The sequence below is a fragment of the Delphinapterus leucas genome, chromosome 7 (genome assembly GCF_059928025.1).
Source record: "Delphinapterus leucas isolate spDelLeu-1000000601 "Yukka" chromosome 7, BTC_Dleu_Yukka2, whole genome shotgun sequence".
Lineage (NCBI taxonomy): Eukaryota > Metazoa > Chordata > Mammalia > Artiodactyla > Monodontidae > Delphinapterus > Delphinapterus leucas.
The window spans coordinates 50692073-50716213 of record NC_143135.1 but is presented as its reverse complement, the minus strand read 5'-3'; the positions used below and the strand labels follow the sequence as shown (position 1 = coordinate 50716213).

The following is a 24141-nucleotide window of genomic DNA, read 5'->3' as shown; positions in this document are numbered from 1 at the left end:
AGCAATTCACCTGTAACGGTTCAAACGAAGAGACTTAATGAAGGGACTGCTGTACTGAGGTGTGGGCAGGTTAAGGGAACAAATAAAAGATGGTGAGGCACCCACCCAGAGACTAGGGCTGAAAGGAGGGGCAGGAATCACATCACCAGAGCCCGATGAGAGGTAGGGCTGCCTGGCAGAAATGGGATCAAGGAGGGAGTGGGGAAGGAGCAGAGGGAGAAATAGCCCAACCACTCTCTCCTGTCATCCTCCAGTCTCCTGTCGTTTCTCATTGTCCAAACCCAAATGGAAGCCAGTTGGCAAGGGGGTCTTGTGATGCAATCCACAGGGATCAACCTCCTGCAGGGCTGAGGGTCTGCGTTGAGGTGCAAATAGAGAATAACAATCCCCAGATATGCCTGAAAAATTGTCACCCAGATAGAATATCTGGAAGAGAGATATTCATTGGCCTTGACCCATTCATTTCTCTGTGATCAGTGCTGGGTTGGAGGTTTTTCTTACTGCCCCAGAGAGAAAAGACCAAACTTCACCTTTACATTCATATTGCTACCATCTAGAAAGCACTGTCTGGTGACCTAGAGAATGACAGAGCCACAGGGGTCTCAAGGGTAACCATCCCAGCCTACACAGTGCCTGAGACTCAGAGAAAGTGAGAGCTGTGCCTGGGGTCACAGGGCCAATGTGAGAAAAGCAGTATCCAGATTATGTAGTTAAGACCACATAGCTAGAAAGCAGCAGAGCCAAAATTCAAACTGGTTAGTCTGACTTAGAGCTTGACCCAGGCTCTTAACAGAGACCCCAAGCTGAGTGCCCAATATACAGGGAGGAAAGGCACTGGAGTTAATGTGACCCAGCCCAAGGTGCCTTGTCCTTCAGACCCACCCAGCCTCTCTTTGTGGTCCATGCACTCATAAGCCTCCTCCTGGGAGGAACAGCAGTGAAGTCACTAGCCCAGTGCAACGTGTGAGAACATAAACAGACAATAGGCCTGAGTAGGCCCTCAGGCACACCCTCCCTTAGGGTGCTGTACTGGGCCTTCTCTTCTGTTACCTGGCTGCCCATACTTAATGTTCCACTTCTGGTAAACCTCGCGGTCTTCAGGCCTTCAAATCCATCCATCTAGGATGCCTTGTCCTAGGTGCTGGGGATACAGTGGCACATAAGATCTTTTCCCAGAGATCTATGGGAATGGGGAGCACTGATAGGAAGGGTGAGACAGGCAATACACATGCCTATTATAGAGTGTGTCAAGCACCATAAAGGGGTATCAGTTTTCAAAATTTGAAGCAAACATCAAAGTGGGACGCCCACGAAAGGCCACAGTTCAACTTCGCAGGCTCATTTCCCAGAATTCACTATTCAAGCTCTTCCTAAACATGGCTCAGGCCCATCCAGCCTGCAGTTTTTGCTCTCTCTCACTGTTCCTTTCCTGGGAGTGTCCACCTCCCATGCTTCAAGGCCCACTTCCGGTGCAGCCTTCCAGTTTCCCTCTTTTAGACAGAGGCAGCTTCTGCACCTGGAACTACCATAGCACTTTGATTCTGTGCTTTGGAACTTCTTACTCAGGCTCAAACAATAGTGAAGCAATTCTAGATCTTTTTTCTCCATCTATAGCTCCTGGGTTTTTTGGGGTTTTTTTTTTTTTTAGCATCTTTATTGGAGTATAATTGCTTTACAATGGTGTGTTAGTTTCTGCTTTATAACAAAGTGAATCCGTTATACATATACATATGTTCCCATATCTCTTCCCTCTTGCGTCTCCCTCCCTCCCACCCTCCCCATCCCACCCCTCTAGGTGGTCACAATATAGCTCCTGTTTTTTTTAAAAAATTATTTATTTATTTTTTGGCTGCACAGGCTTTCTCTAGTTGCAGTGAGCGGGGGCTACTCTTCATTGCAGTGCGCGGGCTTCTCATTGCGGTGGCTTCTCTTTGTGGCAGAGAATGGGCTTTAGGCTCGCGGGCTTCAGTAGTTGTGGCACGCAGGCTCAGTAGCTGTGGCTTGCGGGCTCTAGGCTCATGGGCTTCAGTAGTTGTGGCACGTGGGCTCAGTAGGTGTGGCTCGCCAGCTCCAGAGCGCAGGCTCAGTAGTTGTGGTGCATGGGCTTAGTTGCTCTGTGGCACGTGGGATCTTCCTGGACCAGGGCTTGAACCCATGTCCCCTACATTGGCAGGTGGATTCTTAACCACTGCACCACTAGGGAACTCCTATAGCTCCTGTTAATTCAATTTTTCATTCTCCTCTCCTTGAATACTACAGGTGCAGCAACCATTTGCTCAATGAAAGTTTGGCAGCCTGGTTCTCAAGAGGAGGGGCTGGGTGAGTCCAGAAACTATGACAGAGTGGTTAACCATTTGGACACTGGAGTTCCAATCCTGTGTCTAATTGTGTGATCATGGGGAAGTTACTTAACTTCTCTGAGCCTCAGTTTCCCCATCCTGAAAGTCAGGATAATTGGTGTTGTGAGAATCAATGCGTTAACATAGTCAAAGCCCTCAGAGCTGTGCCTGGTACTCCATAAGCATGTAAGAAATGTTAGCTATTATTATTACAGCTGTCATTAGGAGCCAGGGGTGTGAGCTTGTAAACAACTCCTCACACCTAAGCAAAGCTTGTGCAGATACACACAGTGACTCAGCACACAGCCACATTTGGAGATCGGACTGAGTGGGTAACTGTAACCCCATTTTAGAGATGAGCAGAGGCTCAGAGAAGGTAGGGGCATTCATTCATTTGACAAATATTTATGGGAAATTTCCACATGTCAGGCACTGCCTCTCTTCCCACATGAAGATTACTGAATCCTCAGAGGAGGGGATGAAGGTACTGTGTTTTAAACAGGTACCCCTAGGTGATTCTCAGCTCAGGCAAGTCTTGGAAAATGCTTGGATTCTAGGATACTAGGACAAGCATCTTGCCACATTCCAAATTTGGAACTGAGTTTTATAAGAAATACCATTTTCTGGTGGCAGATTTGCATATCAGATAACAGCACAGACCCTGGAGCCTGATTAATTGGGTACAAATCTTAGTTTGCTTTACCCTTAGCAAGCGTAGGGTAAAATGGGGCTAATAATATTACCTACTCCAAAGTTGTTGTGAGAATTAAATTAATTATTTATGTGAAGCGTTGACACATAGTAGCTATTATAAAGTATAAGCTATTATTATTACTGTACCCAGTGTAGACAAGCATCAGAGAGAAGGCGGGGGTGGTGGATTTAATGCTTCTTACCCCAGGATTGGCTCTGCCTACAGTGTTGGCAGTGTCTGTCTCTTCAAGGAGACTCACCTCCTGCTCCCTTCCGCTGGAAGAGCTTTCCTGAGCCAGGGAATTTCCTCCCATAGCAGCTGATAGCAGCTCCCAGCATTCTGATGCCACGCGCTCTGCCTGCAGCAGCATGGCAAGAATTAGATCCCATGTTGGGGCCAAGGCTAGACTGTGAAGACAGGTGGGTTTAGGGGTTGGATGTGTCCATTTAGGAGGGCTGAAAACCAGAGGGGGGAGTACAGGTCCTGGGGAAGCTTCTCTCCTTACACTGGGTCAACTTCTGTTGAGAGTGGTGCTGAGCTCGCCCAGGCCACAGGATGTGGTATGTGGATGGATGTGTTGCAGACAGGGGAAGGGTGGGTGCCCAGGGAGCAGGCAGAATGCCAGGGCATCTGCCAGCCCTCCAGGACACTCATTTTGGCCTACTGCCCTCCAGCAGGGAGCAGGCAAGCATGTTTTGTTTTGGCATTAACTGGGCAGGCTGTGGGAAAATAAGCAACAGGCTTTCTAAGCTGAGCAGGGCCTGCTCCCTCCACAGGTCAGCGCACAGTGGTTACAGAGCTGCCACCTTCCCATACTGCTGTCCCTCCCAGACAACTCCAACTCCCTCCCCTGGTCTCTGCCTGACCCCCATCCCCCAGCTTAGCCTGGAGGGTCTTCTCCGTGGAAGAGGCTGACAGATGGGTAGCATCCCATGCCTTCCAGGCTGGGAAGCCCCAGTGCTACAGATGAGGAAATGAAGGCTGAGGGAGGGCAGGGACTTCCCGGGTCCTCACGGTGAGTCAGGATAAAACCAGAACTGTAGCTGAGCTTAACCTCCTCCCACGGGAATTCCTCTTTTTGTGTTTTATTATTATTTTTTTAATTTGCAAACAAAACCAGAACAAAATGAAGGGAAGCTGAAGGAAAACACATGTACGCACAGAGGAAACTCACATTTGTAGGCAGTATGATTGCAGGCATTTTATATAAACATTCCCATTTAATTCCCATCACAGCCCTGCAAAGAATCATTATTTCCCTTTTATGGACAAGGGAACTTGGTTTAAAAGAGGTTTCAGGACTTGGTCAAGAACCCAAAGCTTGGCAGGGGAGGAGGTGGACATCTAACCCAGGTGTGCCTGACCCCAAATCCCTGTGATGTTACCCCTGTACCCAAACCTGACTGTTTTACCCATTGGTCCTAGCTTCACAGAACTGTAATCGCAGTGCAGCTCCCAGTGGGAAGCCTCGGTCAGCATCCCACGTGGCAGTCATTCAGCCTTCCTTAACGTATCCCAGGATGAGTAGTCACTTGCTTACATAGCTCCCCAGCCTTTTGCAGATCATGTACCCGTTATTTCATTTAAACTGCACCCACCCCCCTAGGAGGAACACAGGCCAGAATTTGCAATGTGCCAAAGGTCACACTCGGCAAGTGCCTGGCAAAGATAGCACTAGAACCGTGGTTTCCTGCCCCCTGATGTCAAAATCATGTGACTCTTAGCTCCTACTGTAGCCCTGGAACTGTCCCCTGACCCCCCATCCAAGCTGTAACACTCCTTGACAGGGGCACCAGCTGACCACGTAATTCCCTGCCCCAGTGCCTGCCTCTCGGGAACTCACCTCTGGCATTAGATCCCTGCTACCCGACTCTCCTGGGCTGCCTTGCATGACTTGGACTCACTGTTATACCTTTGGTCCATGTGTTGAGATTGGGAGTTGCTGGAGTACAGGGCCTGGGTCTCACCCTAAAGACCTGCTTACAACTGAGCCCAGAATGAGGGGCTTGTTGACGCTGGATGGAATCCAAGGTCTAGTTCTGCCACAAAGTGACTTTGTGGCCTAGGGAGAGCCTCTGCCCTCTTCTTGTGGCCACAGATCTTGAAGCCTCACTCCAGTGGGCTGTGATTCTCTGTCTGCAGAGCTGACCAGTGGAGGAGACAGGCACATTCCTACAACAGGCTGACCAGAGGCCTGTGTTGAGAGATCACCTCAGGCAGAAGCAAAGGCCAGTATGTGTGTGGGAGACGGAGGTGGAGGGTGAAAGATGACTAGGGTAGAAAGGAAGTGAATGGGGGTGGGGTTCACAGGCTGCATGGTCTGCAGCATCATCCCCAGGTCGGGGTGGTGGGGCTCAGGCAGGGGACAGCTGGCATCTGGATGGGCTGACAGGTATTCCTGAGCGGCCCATGACAATGTGAGTGGGAGATAATGACAGAGCACGAAAGGGAGTAGAGGGGGCTTTGAATCCCAGCTGCAGGAAGGGTAAGGGGTGCCTTGGTGCAGAATGGGCAGATGGGATGGTGGCCATCTTCTCTGGAGAAAGCCTTGGATGGAGTGCCAACCTGTTGCGGGTGTCCATTCTGGACAAGGGTAGGGTGGGGTGCTGTTCACATTCTAGCCACGCTCAAGTGCTGCTGCATATTTTGCCTCCCTGAGGTTTCTCCCAGGAGCCCTGTGGAATTTTGGAATAGCTCATCTTCCAGTGCCCACTCTTATATCTGCTCCAGGCCAACTTTCAGTCCTGGCTCTGACTTAAACTTAGAATCACATTACTTCCAGGAGACTTCATAGCAGCATGCATGCTGGAGGGAGAGCATAGCTTCAGAGCCAGAGGTAGCCAGGGGCCAGGCCTGACTCTCCTGGCCCAGCTGTGTGACCTTGGGTAGGTCATTTCACTTCTGGGCCTCAGTTTGTGAAATCTGTGAAATGGATCATATGTATCATTAGGGGTTGTTGTGAGGGTGTAGAAACAGTGTAAATAACACGCCTAGTTTAACGCTTGAAATGTGGAAGAGGTGAAATAAATGGTAGCTGTTATCAATTCCTTCCCAGGGTGAGAATCCCATCTGTGGCCTCCTTGATGGAAGGGAGCCAGCACCTGCCTGCACAGACCCAGGGATGGGGGAGCTCACCCCCTCCAGGGGCAGCTCTGCCTGGAAAATCTCCTTCCTTAGATGCAGCTGAGACCTGTTTCCGTTTGGTCTCTGGGGCCACAGTGCAGGCTGCTCTGTGGTCACAGGAAAGCTTTGTGGCATTTCCCCCAAAGAATCTCAAGAGATCTAACTGGTAACACAGTGCTTGCCTGCATTGAAGGAGCAAGGCTCTGGAAGTCCCCAGCCTGGTTCAAAGGGTACATTTTCGTCAGGCTTACATGTCACAGAAATCTCCTTCCCCATCCCTGTGGAGTTTGGAACATACAGATTGTATCCTCCTGAGTCTCCTTTTTTCCTGGGTGAACTCTCCCAATTCCTTTGAACATTCCTCATAGAGGCGAACAGGAGAACTAGGTTCTGGTCCCAAGTCCATCACTTTGGGGCAAGTCACTTATTTTCACTGAGCCTCTGGTTCCTCATTTGTAAAATGAAGAAAACAATACTCTCTCATAGGATTACAGTGAAGATTAGCTTGGAAAAGTAATATAAAAGTTTGGGGTTTGGAAAAGGCACTTGGTAAATATTAGACACATTTTAAAAGAAACCACATTTAAAACAAATTTATTTATTTATTTGGTTGCACTGGGTCACCTTCCTTTTTTTTTTTTTTTTTGTCTGCATCGGGTCTCAGCTGTGGCACGCAGGATCTTTGTTGAGGCATGCGAAGATCTGTCCTTGGAGTGTGGGCTCTTCGTTGTGGCATGCGGGCTTCTCTCTAGCTGCAGCGTGCGGGTTTTCTTTCTCTAGTTGTGGTGCATGGGCTCTGTCATTTGCGGGCTCTCGTTGAGGCACTCGAGCTCAGTAGTTGTGGCGCACGGGCTTGGTTGCCCTGTGGCGATGTGGGATCTCAGTTACCTGACCAGGGATCGAACCCACGTCCCCTGCATTGGATGGTGGATTCTTTACCACTGGACCACCAGGTAAGTCCTGGCACTGGGTCTTAGTTGCGGCTCCAGGGCTCCTTACTCGCGGCATGTGGGCTTCTCAGTTGTGGCATGCAAACTCATAGTTGTGGCATGCATGTGGGATTTAGTTCCCTACCAGGGATCAAACCCAGGCTTCCTGAATTGGGAGCATGGAGTCTTATCCACTGCCAGGGAAGTCCCAGAAACCACATTTTTTGAGAAAGCAGTTAACAGGTAAGCCCATTTGGTGTTGCCCATTAGCTTTCTTTTTTTAATAAATTTTATTTAATTTATTTATTATTTTTGGCTGCATTGGGTCTTCGTTGCTGCGCGCGGGCTTTCTCTAGTTGCGGTGAGCGGGGGCTACTCTTCGTTGTGGTGTGTGGGCTTCTCATTGCGGTGGCTTATCTTGTTGTGGAGCACAGGCTCTAGGCATGTGGGCTTCAGTAGTTGTGGCTCGCAGGCTCTACAGCGCAGGCTCAGTAGTTGTGGCACATGGGCTTAGGTGCTCTGCAACATGTGGGATCTTCCTGGACCAGTGATCGAACCCATGTCCCCTGCATTGGCACGCGGATTCTTAACCACTGCGCCACCAGGGAAGTCCCGCCCATTAGCTTTTTATAACACCTGCATAATCATTCCAGAAATCATTCCAGAAAGTCAATGCCATTCCTGGTTTCAGAATAATGGCAAATCAGGTGGAGGGTGCCCTCCTAAATCCATAAAATAAAGCCCCAGGGTTTGACTTCAGCTGTGAAGAGCCTACTAAGTTCCAGGCTCATTCACTTACCTTACCCTGCAATTGGGGACCAAGGCCCAGAGAAGGCCCAGCAGACCAGTGATAGAGGCTGGATCCCAAGTCTCCCAACATCCAGCACCTTTATACCCCCAGTCCTCACTTCCAGTAAAGGGAGGTGAAGGGAGGATAATTTCTGGGCCAGACTAGCTGCACCCAGGACTAGGATTCAGCAAATCTTTGTTAAGCACCTTTTGTGTGCAGGACACATCTGGGCAAGCACTGTTACCCCTTCCTGGCACTAGCCTGGTGTCATTCATGGAATGGTTAGTCTGGAACTCAGCTATGGTGAAGGCCCAGGCTGATTCTTTCTTGCTCATCCTTGTGTCCCCAGTGTCTGGCCCAAGTCTTGGCACAAAGCAGGACCTTAGCAAATATTTTTTGAATAAAGGATGAATCAGAAAGCATTTATTGAGCACTATGTGCCAGGCCACATGGTAGGAGAAATTCTATTTAATACAAGACTGTATTAGAGGCTGGTATTAGATCCCATTTTTACAAGTGAGGTAATAAAGGTTGAAAGAGATGAACTGACTAGGTCAACACTTCACAGTGAATTGGTGGTGGAACTGAGACTGGAGCCCAGCCTGGCTACCTCCAGCTGGCAGCCCCACATCTATCAGGGAGCTGGGCCTCCAGCCACCTGCTCCCTTGCCTCAGGCCTTCCCTGATAGTAATTGGGGACTCTGATAAAGGGTGCACTTTTGAATGGCTTCAAGGAAACCAGGAATAGCAAGCCTGGTCTCCTAATTCCTATACAGATTAATCTGACTCAAGCATAGCTCTGATTCTACCGCCTTCCTATACAAGAATCTAGGCTAACAATGTAAACAACCTAGGTTGTTCCATCTTCCCAATTTCTGGCCAAGTGGCATTGGGCAACTTATTTGGGTCTCTCCAAGCTTCACTCACCTTCCTCTTTTGCCTGACCATACTTCTGAGAATACGTGTTTGAGACCCCAACTTCTGATAAAACTTGATTGATCTAATTCACCCTTCACACAGCTCACACAGCCCTATGGCTCTGGAAGAGGTATTTTCATTCTAAGGACCTCAAGGGAGGCTGATATCCCTACCCCAAGATGGTCTGGATAGAGGAGGAAGTTGGGGTGGGGAGAGCCGCCCAGAACATCCTCACAGGGAGATGAGGAAGCCTGAGCTCACCCAGCCAGCCAAGGGCAGGCAGAGTGAACTGGCACCAAGAGGCCCTGACTCCCATTCAAGAGCTTTCCTCTATTGCCCCTGCTGCTCCTTTATTTTTCCTCATGATTGTCATCGGCACCTGTTTCTCTATAACCCAGAGAACACTTAGTTACCCAGAGATTCTAGTCCTGCTGTGTAACCTTCATAAGGTCTCCACTCCTCTGCCTCCCATTTGCGAAATGGGGATCCTGGCCTTAACAACCTCATGGTCCTCTAGCACGCAGTCCACACTCTGACTTGGACGCCCTGTAGCAGGGAACCGATTTTTTCTTTGCAGGGCAACTAGACGCCCTCCCTCAAGCCAGGCACCCTCGGCCGCCGCGAAAGGACTAGTCCACGCTGCTCCTTGGTGCCTAGATCGGCCAGGCTCATCCGCCCGAGGGGAGAGGGGTGTTGGAGGACAGAGAAGCAAAAAACGGTACTCTCCTACTGTCCCCCTATTATCACACACACACACACACACACACACACACACACACACACACACACACACTCCTGCAGGAGCGCCTTATGCGCGTGCGTCGGCGCAAAGCCCTCTCCCGCCCACGTGCGCGCCCCCAACCGGGGGCGCGCGCCGCGGCTGGCGGGAAAGCGCGCGGGAAGCCCCCAGCTGGCTCCCACTGTGGGGGAGGGACAACAGGAGGCGTTTGGAACGTGCCATTCTCGGAGAGAACGGGGGGATTTTCGTGCTGCGGTAGCATTTTTACCCCTCTCATTCGCCGACCGATCCGTTAGCTCCCCCCGTCCCCCGCCGCGATACGGAGCTCCGCGCCGCGGCCACGCTCCCTCCCTGCAGCCAGGCCCGGCCCCTCGAACCCAGCTCTGGCCTAAGCTATTCCCTCCGCCGCCGGAGCGGGGCGCTGCGCCACGCGCTGGGGCCGGAAATTCCCGCGGCCTGAGTGGAGGAACCCAAGCGGAGAGTGCGGCGCCGCCTTCCACCTCCCCCGGCCGGGCGGGGGTGTTGGGCCCAGCGAGGGCCAGGCTGCCTGAGTGGGGGCGGGGGGGGCCGCGTCTGAGGAGCCGCGGAATCGGCGGCGGGTGGATAGCCGCGGCGGGCAGGGAACCGGACGACGGGGGTGCTCCTCAAGAGCCGCTCGGCGAGCTGGGAGAGCCTGCGACCCCGCACCCGGGCCCCCGCCCCCTCGCGGTCTCCGCCTCCTTGCCTCACACACCCCCAGGGCCGCCGGAGCCCAGGCCTTCTCGGCGCTTCTCCTCCTTCTCTTCACACTCACCCTCGGACCCGGTTGTCCTGCTATCCGCCGGCCTTGCTCCCTCCGGGGCGAGTCCTCGTTCTCAGGCTCTCCTTAAACACACAAGCACACCCCGCTCGCTGGGCGGCCTTCTCTTGGCCCTCCTCCTTCCCTCCTCACGCCGCCGTCGGAGGAAGATTGATGTCCCTTCAGCATCATGCAGCCGCCGCCGAGGAAGGTGAGAATGCAGCTGGGGGTCTTTGAGGTTTTGGGGGGATGCGTACAAGGAACGCGGCTGGGGCGACCACTGCGCCCCCTCCCCCTTTGCGCAAGGGGCCGTGACCGCCGTCGTCTCGGGCTTGTCACTGAGTTGCCGCCGGCTCCTGGCGGGGGGCGCGCGTGTTTGGTGCCTTCGCGTCGGAGGGGCGGCGAGGGCTCGTCCCCTCCACCGCTCGGTAGACCCCCCCCCATCCCCAGACATTTCACAAGAGTTTCGGGTGTGCGTGTGTGTATGTGTATGTGTGTGTGAGAGAGAGAGAGCGAGCGCGCATGGCAGTGCTGCTCTCTGCAAAGTGCTTTCTCGGGGCTGCACCGAGGGGAGGCGGGGGAGCCCCTGCAGCTTGCAGAGCCTTTTGCTTGTGTGATTGTTTAGTCTGCACCAGGTTTGAGCCCTCCGCCCGCTTGTCGCCACCCTCCCCCATTGGCAAATTTACAGGGAATTTGTTTCCAGCCTAGCCTTAATGTTTGGCTCGCTTTTCCCACGGGGTGACCGAAGAGAAGTCGCAATAGTCACCCCCACCCCAAGGGAAAACAAGAAATTAAGCATTGAGCGGTCCTGTCTTTCTCTTCCCCATTCCTGCCCCGCCCCTCCGACTAGGGGGCGAGGAAGGTGGTGGTTCTGTCCCCAGGAGAGAGAGAGCCGGGCCGTGCTTGGCGTGTGAGCCGTGATCTAGGCTTCGGGTGGGAGTGACGGAGTGACGGGTGCTCCGGGCTTGTCAGCAGCTTCCCCGCTTCGCCTTTCCAGAACTGTTTCAATGTCCCCCTCCCAGTTTTCCCAGGGACTGAGGCTGTGTCCTTGTCTTTTCAATCCTGCAGATGGTTACTGAGTGTCTCCTCTGGGTGGAGGAGGCTGTTCTATCCTCCCCTTGTGGGCAAACATTTGCTGAATGCCTAACTCATTCGTGTCTGCTCCCTCTTTTTTCTCTTTCTTAACCCGGGTTCTCCGGTTAAGTGAGTCTTTTTCTTTCACACACGTACACTTACCCCTCCAGTGGCCCTGCTTCGGCCATGGGGGTTCCAGGCCCACTGTAACCTGGATCCCGGCCTGGCGGGCGAGGCACTGGCCGGTTTGCATATACTGTTCTAGCTGTTTGAAGTGGAAACGCCACGGGGACCGGCTTGCTGTGGTGGCTTAAAAGCACTGCATATGCTGGAAGGTCACTTTTGCTTTCTCCTTTGTGAGAAAGAGATTGTGATTTGATGTGCTGTCCAGCAAGTCGAGGGCATCATCCTGAGAGTGTGCTTCTCGTAGCCATTATGGAATAATTTAAATAGTTGATTCATGCATATAATTTCATGATTGTGTAAGTTTCGGTCATGAGATATCTAGGCATTCTTATGCCCACTTCTCCCATCTACACTCTGCTCACCTCTCCTGATGTTTTAATGTCTTTGTATCCTTTTTGGAAGAAATAGAAGACAGACTCTTAAAGACCTGGATATGTATTGAGCTTGTACATGAAATGAAATGACTGGCAGTTTATTTTGCACCTCTTTAATCTGTAATTTTTATACTCGTGTACTTTCATTTAGCCTCTGCTTCAGGTTGTTTTAGCTAGTTTTTTCATTAATTATCTGCAGTAAACAAAATTATGTGGCTAATAATGGGTTTATGCTCCTCAGGGGAAAGGCAAGTAAGAGTTATATATTCTGACAAGTATTTCGTATTTTCCTTAAGTAATTTTTTTATTGTTAAAGTTGCAGTAAGGCCTCATAAATATATGGTATATTTTAGGTGAAAGTTACACAAGAACTGAAAAACATTCAAGTTGAGCAGATGACAAAACTTCAAGCCAAACATCAAGCAGAATGTGATTTGCTTGAAGATATGAGGTAAGGTTATAGTAAATAGCTTGAGAACTTCTGTATCTCTATTTCAAACAACCTTTGCATTACCAAGCCCCAGGAACTGATGATGGAATTTCCTTTTGGATTTCCTGCTTTAAGGCTGTTAGAGCTTTGACTCAGCTAGAAATTATAACTGGAATTAACACAATACAAACTTTTTTCCTTTAGTGGAGAAACCTATAACCTACACATACTATTATGAAAAAACAAGGTTCTTACAAATTTATCAGTCAGATTATAACCACTGAAATAGAAATTCTTATTTAAATAATTTTTCTGCTAAATTTCTTTCTACATTTATTGACCTTAACGATTTCACATGGAATTTTAAACTGACACATGGTTAATGGTTAATATCTGGGGGTGAGCCAGTCAATCTCAGATGATTATTAGAACATGGTAAATATAACTTTGTCTTTGAACATTAAATTTAGTGGGAAATGTGTTTATCATATTTTATTATTAAAGTTACTTGTATCCCTATTCAAGATAACTTTGAATTAAAAAGATAAGCCATCTTGCCAGCCTTGTGAAAGTCAATGTCTTTCTTTATAGAAGTAATCATGACTCATTTTATTGAAAGAAACACCACTGTTTTAACAATCCTATAATACAAACTGACAGTTCAACAAACATTTTTGTAAAGGAAAATGATTTGCATGTTGAAACAGAGTCGCTGCAATTATTTCCCTTTATTAATACATTTATTAAATTGGAATTGGGTCTGTAAGCCTCATCAGTTACTTATTTTTTCCTGTGGTGCACAACCTCATGTTGGTTTCATGAAAAATATTAACTATATGTTATTATAATAAAACTATATGTGTTTGGATAGCTGAATTGTTCGTAGCCCAAAGATTTTTACTTAGAGTTCCTTTTCCCCCCCATATTTAATTTAGATACTAAATTAATATTTCTACTATTTACGTATCTTTTCAGGGTTTCTAAGGCATATTAATTTAGACTCATCCAAACTTGGATATATCAAGATCATTGTTTTCTGACTGAAAACTACTCTATTTTTTTTTAACTTTTAATTTTATATTGGCGTGTAGGTGATTAACAATGTTGTGTTAGTTTTGGGTGAAAACTACTCTATTTTAATTCTGCATTTGTTTCTTTGTTTTTCTTGTGGACACAGGGAAATTTTTAGACTTAAATAATTCCTGTGCAAGACACCTGAAACTTTTCATATGGTTACGAATTAAGCTTTTAATATTTATTAAGTGAACGAAGGTATTTTATATTTTAGTAGTTTAGGAAGGCAAAATTCGTTTGTAAGTAAAGATCCTCTGTGGGGTATGGCTAGTCAGTAGTCATTAAGTCCTTTTGATTATATTCAAAAGACCTCTTGTTTGCATATTCTCTATTTCCCCTGTTGCTTGTACCTTGACTTATGGTCAGCTATATGGACACGTCACTGCTAAGTTGATGTAGATTGCTGCTCCTGTTGCTACTGTTTAGTTGTTTGTATTATTTCTGACTTCATCACATTTCACTGGCGTTGTTGCAGTAATATCCTAATTATTACTGTAGTGTTCTCATATCTTCCACCTCCCAATCTCTCCTTTTAAATCTGTTTTCCACGTTGTTACCAGTTAACTTTCTAATAATTGTTTATTTATTTTCTTTTTAAAAAAAATTAATTAATTAATTATTATTATTTTTGGCTGTGTTGGGTCTTCGTTGCTGTGCATGGGCTTTCTTTAGTTGTGGCGAGCAGGGGCTACTTTTTGCAGTGCCCGGGCTTCTCATTGTGGTGGCTTCTCTTGTTGTGGAGCATGGGCTCTAGGCTCGTGGGCTTCAGTAGTTGTGGCATGTGGGCTCCGTAGTTGTGGCTCACGGGCTCTAGAGCGCAGGCTCAGTAGTTGTGGTGCACGGGCTTAGTTGCTCTGTGGCATGTGGGATCTTCCTGGACCAGAGCTTAAAGGTGTCCCCTGCACTGGCAGGCAGATTCTTTTTTTTTTTTTTTTTAACATCTTTATTAGAGTATAATTGCTTTACAATGGTGTGTCAGTTTCTGCTTTATAACAAAGTGAATCAGTTGTACACGTACATATGTCCCCATATCGCTTCCCTCTTCTATCTCTCTCCCTCCCACCCGGCAGGCAGATTCTTAACCACTGCACGACCAGGGAAGTCTCTCTAATAACCGTTTATTACGTATCAGGTTCTCTGTGGTCTTCAGGATAAAGACCAAACACTTTGTCATAGCACATGTGGCCCTTTGCAACCTAGGTACAAGCTACAAGCTTCATTTCCTGGCTTAGTTATTACCATTTCATGCCCATGCATATCCTTTCTCCTTATTCCCCCTGCCCTGGCCACTTAAGACTTCTGGTTATCTAATTGTATTCTCGACATTCATGCTTTTGTGCCCTCCTAATTTTCATCTGGCAAATTCTGGTTACCACTAAGTTTGCAAGTTTGATCTTCTCTGTGATCTCAAAGAATTTTGATTTTGTACATGCTTCTGGCTTCCCCCCTCATGTGAATTCCTTGAAGTCAGAGGCTAAGTCTTATTCATTTTTGTATATTTGTACCCTTTGTAAACAGCTGACAGAATTGTTAAATGAATGTAACTGCTTATATTTACATGCAGCTTATTTGTGTTTAAGTGAGATATTTTATAAGCTTTGTTTGTAGGGGGCTGTAGTGGTGTCTGTTGAGCTTGTGTTTTAATTTGATTCATGTAGGCACTTTAAAATGTACTGTGGCTATTTGATGTAGAGTATATTTGTATTTATATATAATATGTAAATACAGAGACTGTTGGTGCTCCAAGGATTCATGGATTCTTTATTATTTTAAAGGAGTCAGTGTGGTTTTCTTTGTATTAAATAAATGGGATGAATCCCTTTATTCCTATATAATTGTGAGCAGAATACTGTATTACCTCCTAAAACATGAGTTTAGGTTTCTGATTTGCTCCCCCCCCCAATGGTAATACTGAATTTGGAAATTGAAAATTTTTACTCTCAATATTCATAACTTTAATTCCTTGAGGAGGAAGTGGTCTGGCTTTGTTGATTTATCTTAGCAAGTGGAATGACCTTTTAAAAAAATTCATTAGAAATCTCTGAACTTGGATTTTTATATGTATTATGTTGTAAAGCATCTTGCCTGCTTTTCCTTTTTTGAGGCTCTCACCACCTTCCTTCCCCAAATCCCACAAATATCTCTCCTTCTCACTGATGCACCCCCCACCAGTGTTATGCTCAATTTAAATTAGTATGAATTCACCCCTCAAAGTGCAAATACCTTTAATTCTTGACATAAAGAAGTAAGTAAGCAGAGAGAAATTTTTTGACTTTAAAAAAAGTTAAAAAAAAAAAAAAAGACCACAACACATTAAGCTGTAAATAGGAAAATTTTATTCTGGGTTATGGCTAGTTCCCACTCCCCTCCCCCCTTCTCATCTTCTGGAATTTTGAAAGGAGATCAATTATGATATAGTATTTTTCCTTTGCTCTCTTCCCTTTCTTCAGTTCATTTGAGTTCCAGGGGTGCGTAGAAGCTGGTGTGTTGGAGTAAAGTATGAGAAGGAAAGATAACTTATTTGTTGTTAATCAGGGACATTCCATGCTTTGGGGAGATTTTTATACTGAAGTGTTTCCTGTTGACATTTGCTATCAGCAGTAGACTAGCATACTTTACTTTCTTTTTCGTTTATTATTTTTTATTCTCTCTTTGCTTTCTAGGGCCACTTATAAATAAGTTTCTAAATACTAGAGCCTATGTGTTGTGTATTAATATAATGTATTTCTTGTTTATTCTTATGATGTGCTAACTCAAGTCAGTAAAGAAAGTTCTTTGCAGGGATGCAGAATATAAAGAATTACCTTCTTAGCAGACATTTTTAGGTCATTATATAATATTGAAAAGTCATAGAATTTTAGAGTCAGGTGGATACTGTGATGTTTGCTGATTTTATAGGTGAAAATGGAAACTGAGACAGTTGATAGGAAGTGAATCATATTGAGGTGGACTCTTCAGTTATTTCTCCTAATTTCTAGGCTAGTGTACTTTCCCCTATATCTGTATTTCCCAAGCTTCTAACCAAGGAACTCATCATGGCTCCCATTTTTGGAAACATTTTACATATCAAAAAGTACATTTTTGTTTTATTTTTCATTTTTCATATACTGAGCTGTCAGTCAGCTTTGAGTCAGTATTTTAAAACTAGTAACATGAGTCCAGCCAAAAGCAAAGATACTTAAACTTTACCTCAGAGCAGGTTGAGGGTATGTGTGGTTTCTCACAGATGTTCTGAAAAATTTAACCTGGCTCAAGAAGCATTTGTCCTTTCTTTGCAGACATCTGGAGGTCTAGTGACCTCAAGTGAGGAATTGCTATACTATATGTTGCCTTCTCTAAACTGTAGGTTCATGGGAGTCACTGGGGATTGGATTCTGAAGTCTGTTGATGGAAGCTCTGAGACTTTTTTTCATTATCTCAGAGACCTTTATGTCTAAAAGGGAAACTTAGAGGTAATCTGGTCTAGAGAGTTTTTTTAAAAAACAGGTTTATTGAGATCTAATTCACTTGCCATCCAATTAACCCATTTAAAGTTTTTTTGTATATTCATAGGGTTTTACAACCATCACGATACTTTAACTTTAGAACATTTTTGTCCCTCCTACAGGAAACTACCTATTAACAGTCACTTCCCATCACCTTATCCAGCCTTAAGCAATTATTACTTTCGCTCTCTGTAGAAGCAGAATCTATATAAATGGAATCATACAATATGTGGTCTTTGGTGACTGGCTTTTACTTAGGATAATGTTTTCAACTTTCATCCATGTTATAGCATCAATACTTCATTCCTTTTTTATTGCAGAATAATATTCCACTGTATGGATATACCACATTTTATTAATCTGTTCCTCAGTTGATGGACTTTTTTGCTATTATGAATAATGTTCCTTTGAGCAAATTTTTCTGTGGACTTATGTTTTCATTTGTCTTAGGTATATACCTAGTAGTGGAATTGTTGGGTCATATGGTAACGATATGTTTGACTTTCTGAGGAACTTTTCAAACTGTTTTCCAAAGTGGTGGTACCATTTTATATTCCCACTAGCTATAATGTATGAAGGTTCCAGTTTCTAAACATTTTTACCAGTGTTTGTTATTGTCTGTCTTTTGATTATAGCCATTCTAGTAGGTGTGAAGTGGTATCATATTGTGGCTTTGATTTGCATTTCCCTAATAGCTTATGAAGTTGAGCATTTTTTTGTGTGCTTAATGGCTATTTGCATATCTTCTTTGGAGAAATGTCTATTCAAATCCTTTGCCCATTTTTTAATTGGGTTATTTGTCTTTTTCTTATTGAGTTGTAAAAGTTCTTTAAATATTTATCTTATCAGCTATATGATTTGCAAATATATGCAGTATTTGCAGTATTTTTCCCACTCTGTGGAAGAATCACCTGAGGTAATTCTTATGTGCCCTAAATTTTGAGAACCAATGAAGGGGTGAAAAGAATAAGGACTTTGAAGATAGACCAGAGATTGAAACTCAGCTCTGTCACTAATGCTGGATAATCTAGGACAAGTTACTAAGGTTCTCTGAGCCTCATATTTCATGTATGTAAAACAAGGTTAATGCTTACCTTTTTGCTTTTCTGTAAAAGTTAAATGAGATAGGTGAAATGCCAAGCATGGTAGATATTCACCATTGGTAGCTATAGGATGTTGTCTTATACAAGGTAACAAAATAAGTTATTGTGTTTTATTAATTCTAAGAAGCACATTTTTTTTTACATTCTTATATTTCTGAAATCCGGTTACATCTTACAGTTGCTTTTGGTTGTGATGTGTTTGTCCTTGTCTCTTCGTGCACAGAACTTGCAGAGTAGTTAGCAGCAGGCTTAGAAGAAAATCCCAGAGATAATGGTTTGAATACAAATGTTGGATCACCCAGGCTTTTGTAAAATAAATAAATTTATTTATTTATTTATTATTTTTGGCTGCATTGGGTCTTCATTGCTGTGCACAGCTTTCTCTAGTTGCGGCAAGCGGGGCTACTCTTCGTTGCGGTGCATGGGCTTCTCATTGCAGTGGCTTCTCTTATTGCAGAGCTCGGGCTCTAGGCACGAGGGCTTCAGTAGTTGTGGCATGTGGGCTCAGTAGTTGTGGCTCGTGGGCCCTAGAACGCATGCTCAGTAGCTGTGGCACAAGGTTTAGTTGTTCTGCGGCATGTGGGATCTTCCTGGACCAGGGCTTGGACCTGTGTCCCCTGCATTGGCAGGTGGATTCTTAACCACTGTGCCACCAGGGAAGCCCCCCACCCAGGCTTTTGATGGCACAGAGGATGATACTGTGTGGAAAAACAGTAATGACTGATTCAAAAGTGATTCAGAAGAGTTTGAGCCTGAGTGTGACCAGTTTATGCACCAATTTATTCATTTACCTTTTAAAGATTGTGCACAAGAGTAATACATGCTAAAAATCTAATTAATGGGGACTTCCCTGATGGTCCAGTGGCTCCATGCTCCCAATGCCACTGTGGGGGGCCCGGGTTTGATCCCTGGTCAGGGAACTAGATCCCACATGCCACAGCTAAAGTTCTCACACACTACAGCTGAAAGATCCAGCATGTCGCAACGAAGACCCGGCGCAGCCAAATAAATAAATAAATAAATAAATATTTTTTAAAAAATCTAACAAAGTTTAAAAGAGCTCTTTTAATAAGTATAAATAAAAATTGTATCAATAAGTGATAGGGTATTGTATCAATTTAAATGGCAGCATTTTTTCTTAGTGGAACATAATGTGACTTGTAATCAGTGGAGTTTTAGATATGATGAAAATTGGAAGTAGCAGGTCAGGTGCTGTACCCTGGTCTTTTTCATTCATTCAACAATCATTGTTTCTCAATCCAGTATTCTTTCAAATTAGAACTTGATGTAAATCATGAGAGGGAGAATTTTTTAAACAGAGTCATATGGAATTAAACTAAGGAGTAATAATGAAAGTTACCCACCACTTGGGTTAAGAACAGAAGTATTGAAGAATTTTTATGCGCCCTTTTCCTTGATTTGGTCTTTTTAGCCACACCCAAGTATATACGTATGAGAGGTGGTGAAGATGATCCGAGTGGTAGGGTAGCTGATCACAGCTAGTGGAATGAGTACCAGCTTAGAGATATACAACCTGGGTACGAATCCTAGTTGTTAATCTTTATTAATTATGTGAATTTGGCCACAAGTAACCACAAGTTACTTAAACTTTAGTGAGCCTCATATTTCTTATCTGTAAAATAATGATAATTATAATACCTTATGGGGCTATTTTGATAATTAAAGTAATGCACATAAAAGCTTTCTTGCATAGTGTGTGGAACATAGTAGGTGCTCAACAGATGCATGTGGACTGTAATTTTGTTAAGTAATTGAGAATATCTGTTCAGAAATTATGGTCTTTGACTTACTTATCCTGTAAAGAGTTAACCTGTGAGTTAAAAAATGTAATGAACCTCGAAGATAAACTGTTCAAGTAATACCAAAGAATTTTCTTCACTAAGTTCAGCAGCCTTAGGTACCTTCCATCTTTCTGTGTGTTGATAATGATTCTCCTTATGATTGCTGGATGGCATACACAGTTCCAAGCATGCTATTCTCGTACAACATGAGGTGGAAAAAGAGAAAGGAAGTGCAGTTTTTCCTCATGCAAAATTTCCCTCTTTACCTTCCCTCCTTTCCTTCTACTAGGGAAGACAGTTTCTACCAGAAATTATCCCAGAAGACTTTCCCTTGTATCTCATTGGCTGAGTTTGCTTCATATGCCCCTGCAGCCTAGCTGCAAAGGAGGCTGGGAATGTGATTACCTTCTTGGAGAGGTGGTCTTTGCCAGTAAGAAATAGGTATTGGTTGCAGTAATATGGCTTTTCCACGTTACTGTTTGCCCTGTTTGCCACAGGGACCCATTTCTAATTTACTCCTAGTGTTTCCCATAAAAGTGTAAAAAGTGTGTTGACTTTAGATTATGAAAGATATAGCTAAAATTTCACTTGTCCCAAACAGATTGGGAATAAGAGACTCCTTAGAAACCATTTGTATCCCCTCCTTTCAACTGCTTTTAAGTTCAGTGTCTTAGGTTGGGAGTAGATTTTTGTATTTACCGTAGGTAATGGGCCAGTAGGCCAATGGCCTCTTAGGATTCTATTGTTAAGAATACTTAAGAGTGTTTAAATATCTTGCCACTTCTGGTTTTCTGATAACTTGGGGAAATCGTGGTCTAAGGGCCCTCCAGGTAGTTTCATTTTTGCTGAACTCCTTTTACTTCTCAGGTGAAAGTGTTAATAAGTAGTAAAGCGGCTAAACTGAAAGCAGGGAAGGACAAATAAGAGCTAGAATTACTCCTAGAAATTGAGGATTGGCAATTCCATCATGAAAGTGTAGAGAATGAAGCCTTTTACCTGAGGAGGCCTGTGGTGATAAGTTGATGTTTTTCTTTGTAAATTCTTCGAATGTTCATTTGAATTCCACAGATGCTGTCTGTTTTGTTGGTGTCAATCTTCAGGAATGACCTGATGCATAAGCAGGAGTTAGTAAGTCTGGTTTGTGCTGTTGGCTCTTCAGTGACTAATTGGGGAACTAGGCACAGAAACGCAACCCTCTAGTTTGTTCCATTGCTGCAGATTTCCTGTCATGTGTTGGTCAGGACTAACTTAATAGAATCTTAGCTGATATTTTTATTTCATTTTATTGTTTCCTCACAGTATTCCTTGGTCATGCTTTAACATTCCATTTGATCTCCTTTTTGGCATTCATGTATGAGTGTCTTGTCATCCAGATGTTTTCTGTTTTGTGAACTTTGAAATAATCCCAATTCAAAAAGAAAATGTTATTTCTGGTGTTATGTTAAAGTGTTACCATGTCTGTGGTCCCACAGGAAACAACTGGGAATGTATATCCCTTGATTATATTTTAGTGTTATTTGTTTTCCCCCCATTGGTGGCTGGAGAAGGGGGCGAGAGGCAGAGACTTTTTATTGTATACCCTTTTTGGTAAGTTTTGAATTTGGAACTATGTGAATATTATCTACTCTTAAAACTAAAATTAAATGATTCAGTATTGGTGAATATTTTATTGCTTGTCTGTTAAAGATAACATACTATAAGAATTTATATTAGTTGATGCTAAAATGTCATTTTTGGCTTTTAGTTAGTTTTTAGTGAAGTTATTTTCATCATTAATAGACTTTACAGTTTATTACTAATATATACCAAGTATTAAGAATACCTGATTCACAAACTTCATAAAATGATTGGTCTCAAGCTGGTTGTTGTTCAGAGTTGGGGAAACAGGCTCTGTGTATTACTATGTTCTTTTCTTTGTGTGTTGTGGAATTGTTTTGTCTCCAAACAAGCAAGCATATTGGGTGGTTAGATTGATGTACAGCTCAAATTTTATTTTAGTTAACTTTATTCAAAGGTTTTATATCAAAGTCATCATTTAACATATTGTTTCTATGGTAAAATGTATTTTGCATTATTAGCCAACTTTCTCCATGGGGAATTCTTTCATCTGTTTTACTCTAGAGGTATTTTATATACTAGTTTTCTCAGCTATATTGACCTAAATGAATATTTTTGGTATTCCATTTGCTTCCCTTGCATTTTTAGCTATATCTTTCTATTTTTCAAGTGGTGTTTTAGGTGTTACACCATGCATCTTTAATCACTCATTGTATACCTTGAGTTAATATTACACCATGCCACGTAAGACACTTACAACAGTCCAGTTCTAATTACTCCATCCCAGACTTTGTGCTGCATACTTTATAAACCTCACAGTACAATGTTAGTTTTGCTTTAAACACAGTTATCTTTTAAACAGATTAAGAGAAGGAAAAAACTTTTATATTTACCAGTTTTGACTCTCTTCCCTTCTTGAGACCAATACATAGGTTTGAGTTTCCATCTGGTATCATTTCTGTTTCGGTTGAAGAACTTCCTTCAGCATTTCTAGTGCAATTCTGCTGGTGGCAGTTCTCTTAGCTTTCACTTATCTGAAAGTGTCTTTATTTCACCCTCATTTTTGAAAGATAATTTTTGCTGGATATAGAATTCTGGATTGACAATTGGTCACTCCATTATCCTCTGGCTTCATTGTTTCTGATGAGAAGTTAGTTATTATTTATATACTTGTCTTGTCCTCTTGTATCTAATGTGCTCCTCCCCCCCCCTTTCTGATAGCTTTTTTCCTCCTTTTTATTGTTTTTCTGCAGTTTGAATGTGATGTGACTAAGTACCTTTGTAATTATTTTTCTTGGGGGTTCATTTAACTTTTTGGATCCATAGGTGATGTTTTTCAACAAACCTGGGAAATTTGGGGCTATTATTTCTTCAACTATTTTTTTCTGCCCCACTCTCTCTTCTTTCCTTTTTGGACTCTAGTTACACGTGTGTTAAACTGTTTGATAATAATCTGTGTTCTTCAGATTGGATAATTTTTAAAAAATTAATTAATTTATGGCTGCATTGGGTCTGTTGCTGTGCACGAGCTTTTCTCTAGTTGCGGCGAGTGGGGGCTACTCTTTGTTGTGGTGCTTTCCCCCCTGATTATGAGTCACGTTTCCTGCTTATTTGCATATCTAATAATTTTTGATTATTTGGACATTGTGGATGACACAGTATAGGAAGTTTCGATTGCGTCATCTTTCTTTAATGAGTATTGAGTTTTGGGGTTCCACTGAAAGCCTGTGTGTCCAAGGTGTGCAGCATTATCTCCACTCTGGCTGAATTGGAATTCCAGTGTGTCCCAGCAGTGTGCAGTTTCTGGTATCTGTTCGGCTCTCAGGCCTGCAGTAGTGACTCTCCTAGGCCTCATGGAGTCTCACCCTGGCTTGTGTGTGGCCTAATACTCAGGCAAGGATGCTCAGGGAACCCCCATGCAGATTGCTGGGGCCACCCCTTCTCATTGTTGTCTCCTCTCTAATACCCTGTCCTACAAATTCTAGCTTCTTCAGTAGCCCAGAACTGTGATCTCTGCATCTCAATTCAGTGAGACCATCATGCTTGGCTTAGGCTCCACTTCCCTGTGATGGAGTTGGGAAAGTGTCTCGGGCAGAAAGCTGGAGCAGATGTGGTACACACTTCCTCTGCTGCCAGTTTCATACCTAAAAATAGTAGAGTCATATATTTTGTCTAGTTCTATAGATGTTACTTGAGGAGGGCTAGTCTGGTACCAGTTACTTCATCATGGCTAGAAATGGAAGTCTACTTCTCAGATGTATTGGAAGAAGATATTTAACTGATTATGAATTTATATATATTTAATATCTACCTAATCTAAATTAATCCTTTGCTTTTGGGTATATGAATTTGGATATTACCTATAAAAATGTATGTATTCTGTAGCACAAAAAGTTTTTAACAGCTTTATTAAGATATAATTTTTATAAAAAGGACATGCTATGTAAAAAAAAAGATATAATTGATATATTATGTAATGCACTTATGTAAACTGTATAATTCATTGGCTTTTGGTATATTCACAGAGTTGTGCATCTATTACCACAGTCAATTTTAGAACATTTTCATTATGCTAAGAAGAACCCTGCACCCCTTAGCCATTACCCTTCCCTTTTCCCCCCATTTGCCCAGCCCTGGGCAGTCACTAATCTACTTTCTGTAGGTTTATTTGTTCTGGACATTTCATATAAATGGAATCATACAGTATGTGGTCTGTTGAGACTGTCTTCTTTCACTTGGCATAAGG

At 44.0% G+C, this 24141-nt stretch overlaps 1 protein-coding gene across 3 annotated transcripts in view; it reads left to right on the top strand.

Annotated features, from left to right (window-relative positions):
• Positions 1 to 10134: 10134 nt before the first annotated feature.
• FCHSD2 (FCH and double SH3 domains 2) overlaps positions 10135 to 24141 on the top strand; it is a 294342-nt gene continuing 280335 nt past the window's right edge. For 2 of the 3 annotated variants that reach the window (XM_022593750.3, XM_022593747.3), the window contains exons 1-2: positions 10137 to 10521; positions 12298 to 12395. In XM_022593750.3, coding sequence (XP_022449458.1) covers positions 10501 to 10521; positions 12298 to 12395 — 119 coding nt within the window. In that variant the 5' untranslated portion in view covers positions 10137 to 10500. Of the gene's footprint in view, positions 10522 to 12297; positions 12396 to 24141 lie in introns of all 3 variants that reach the window. The other variant, XM_089915292.1, reaches the window with a different exon arrangement.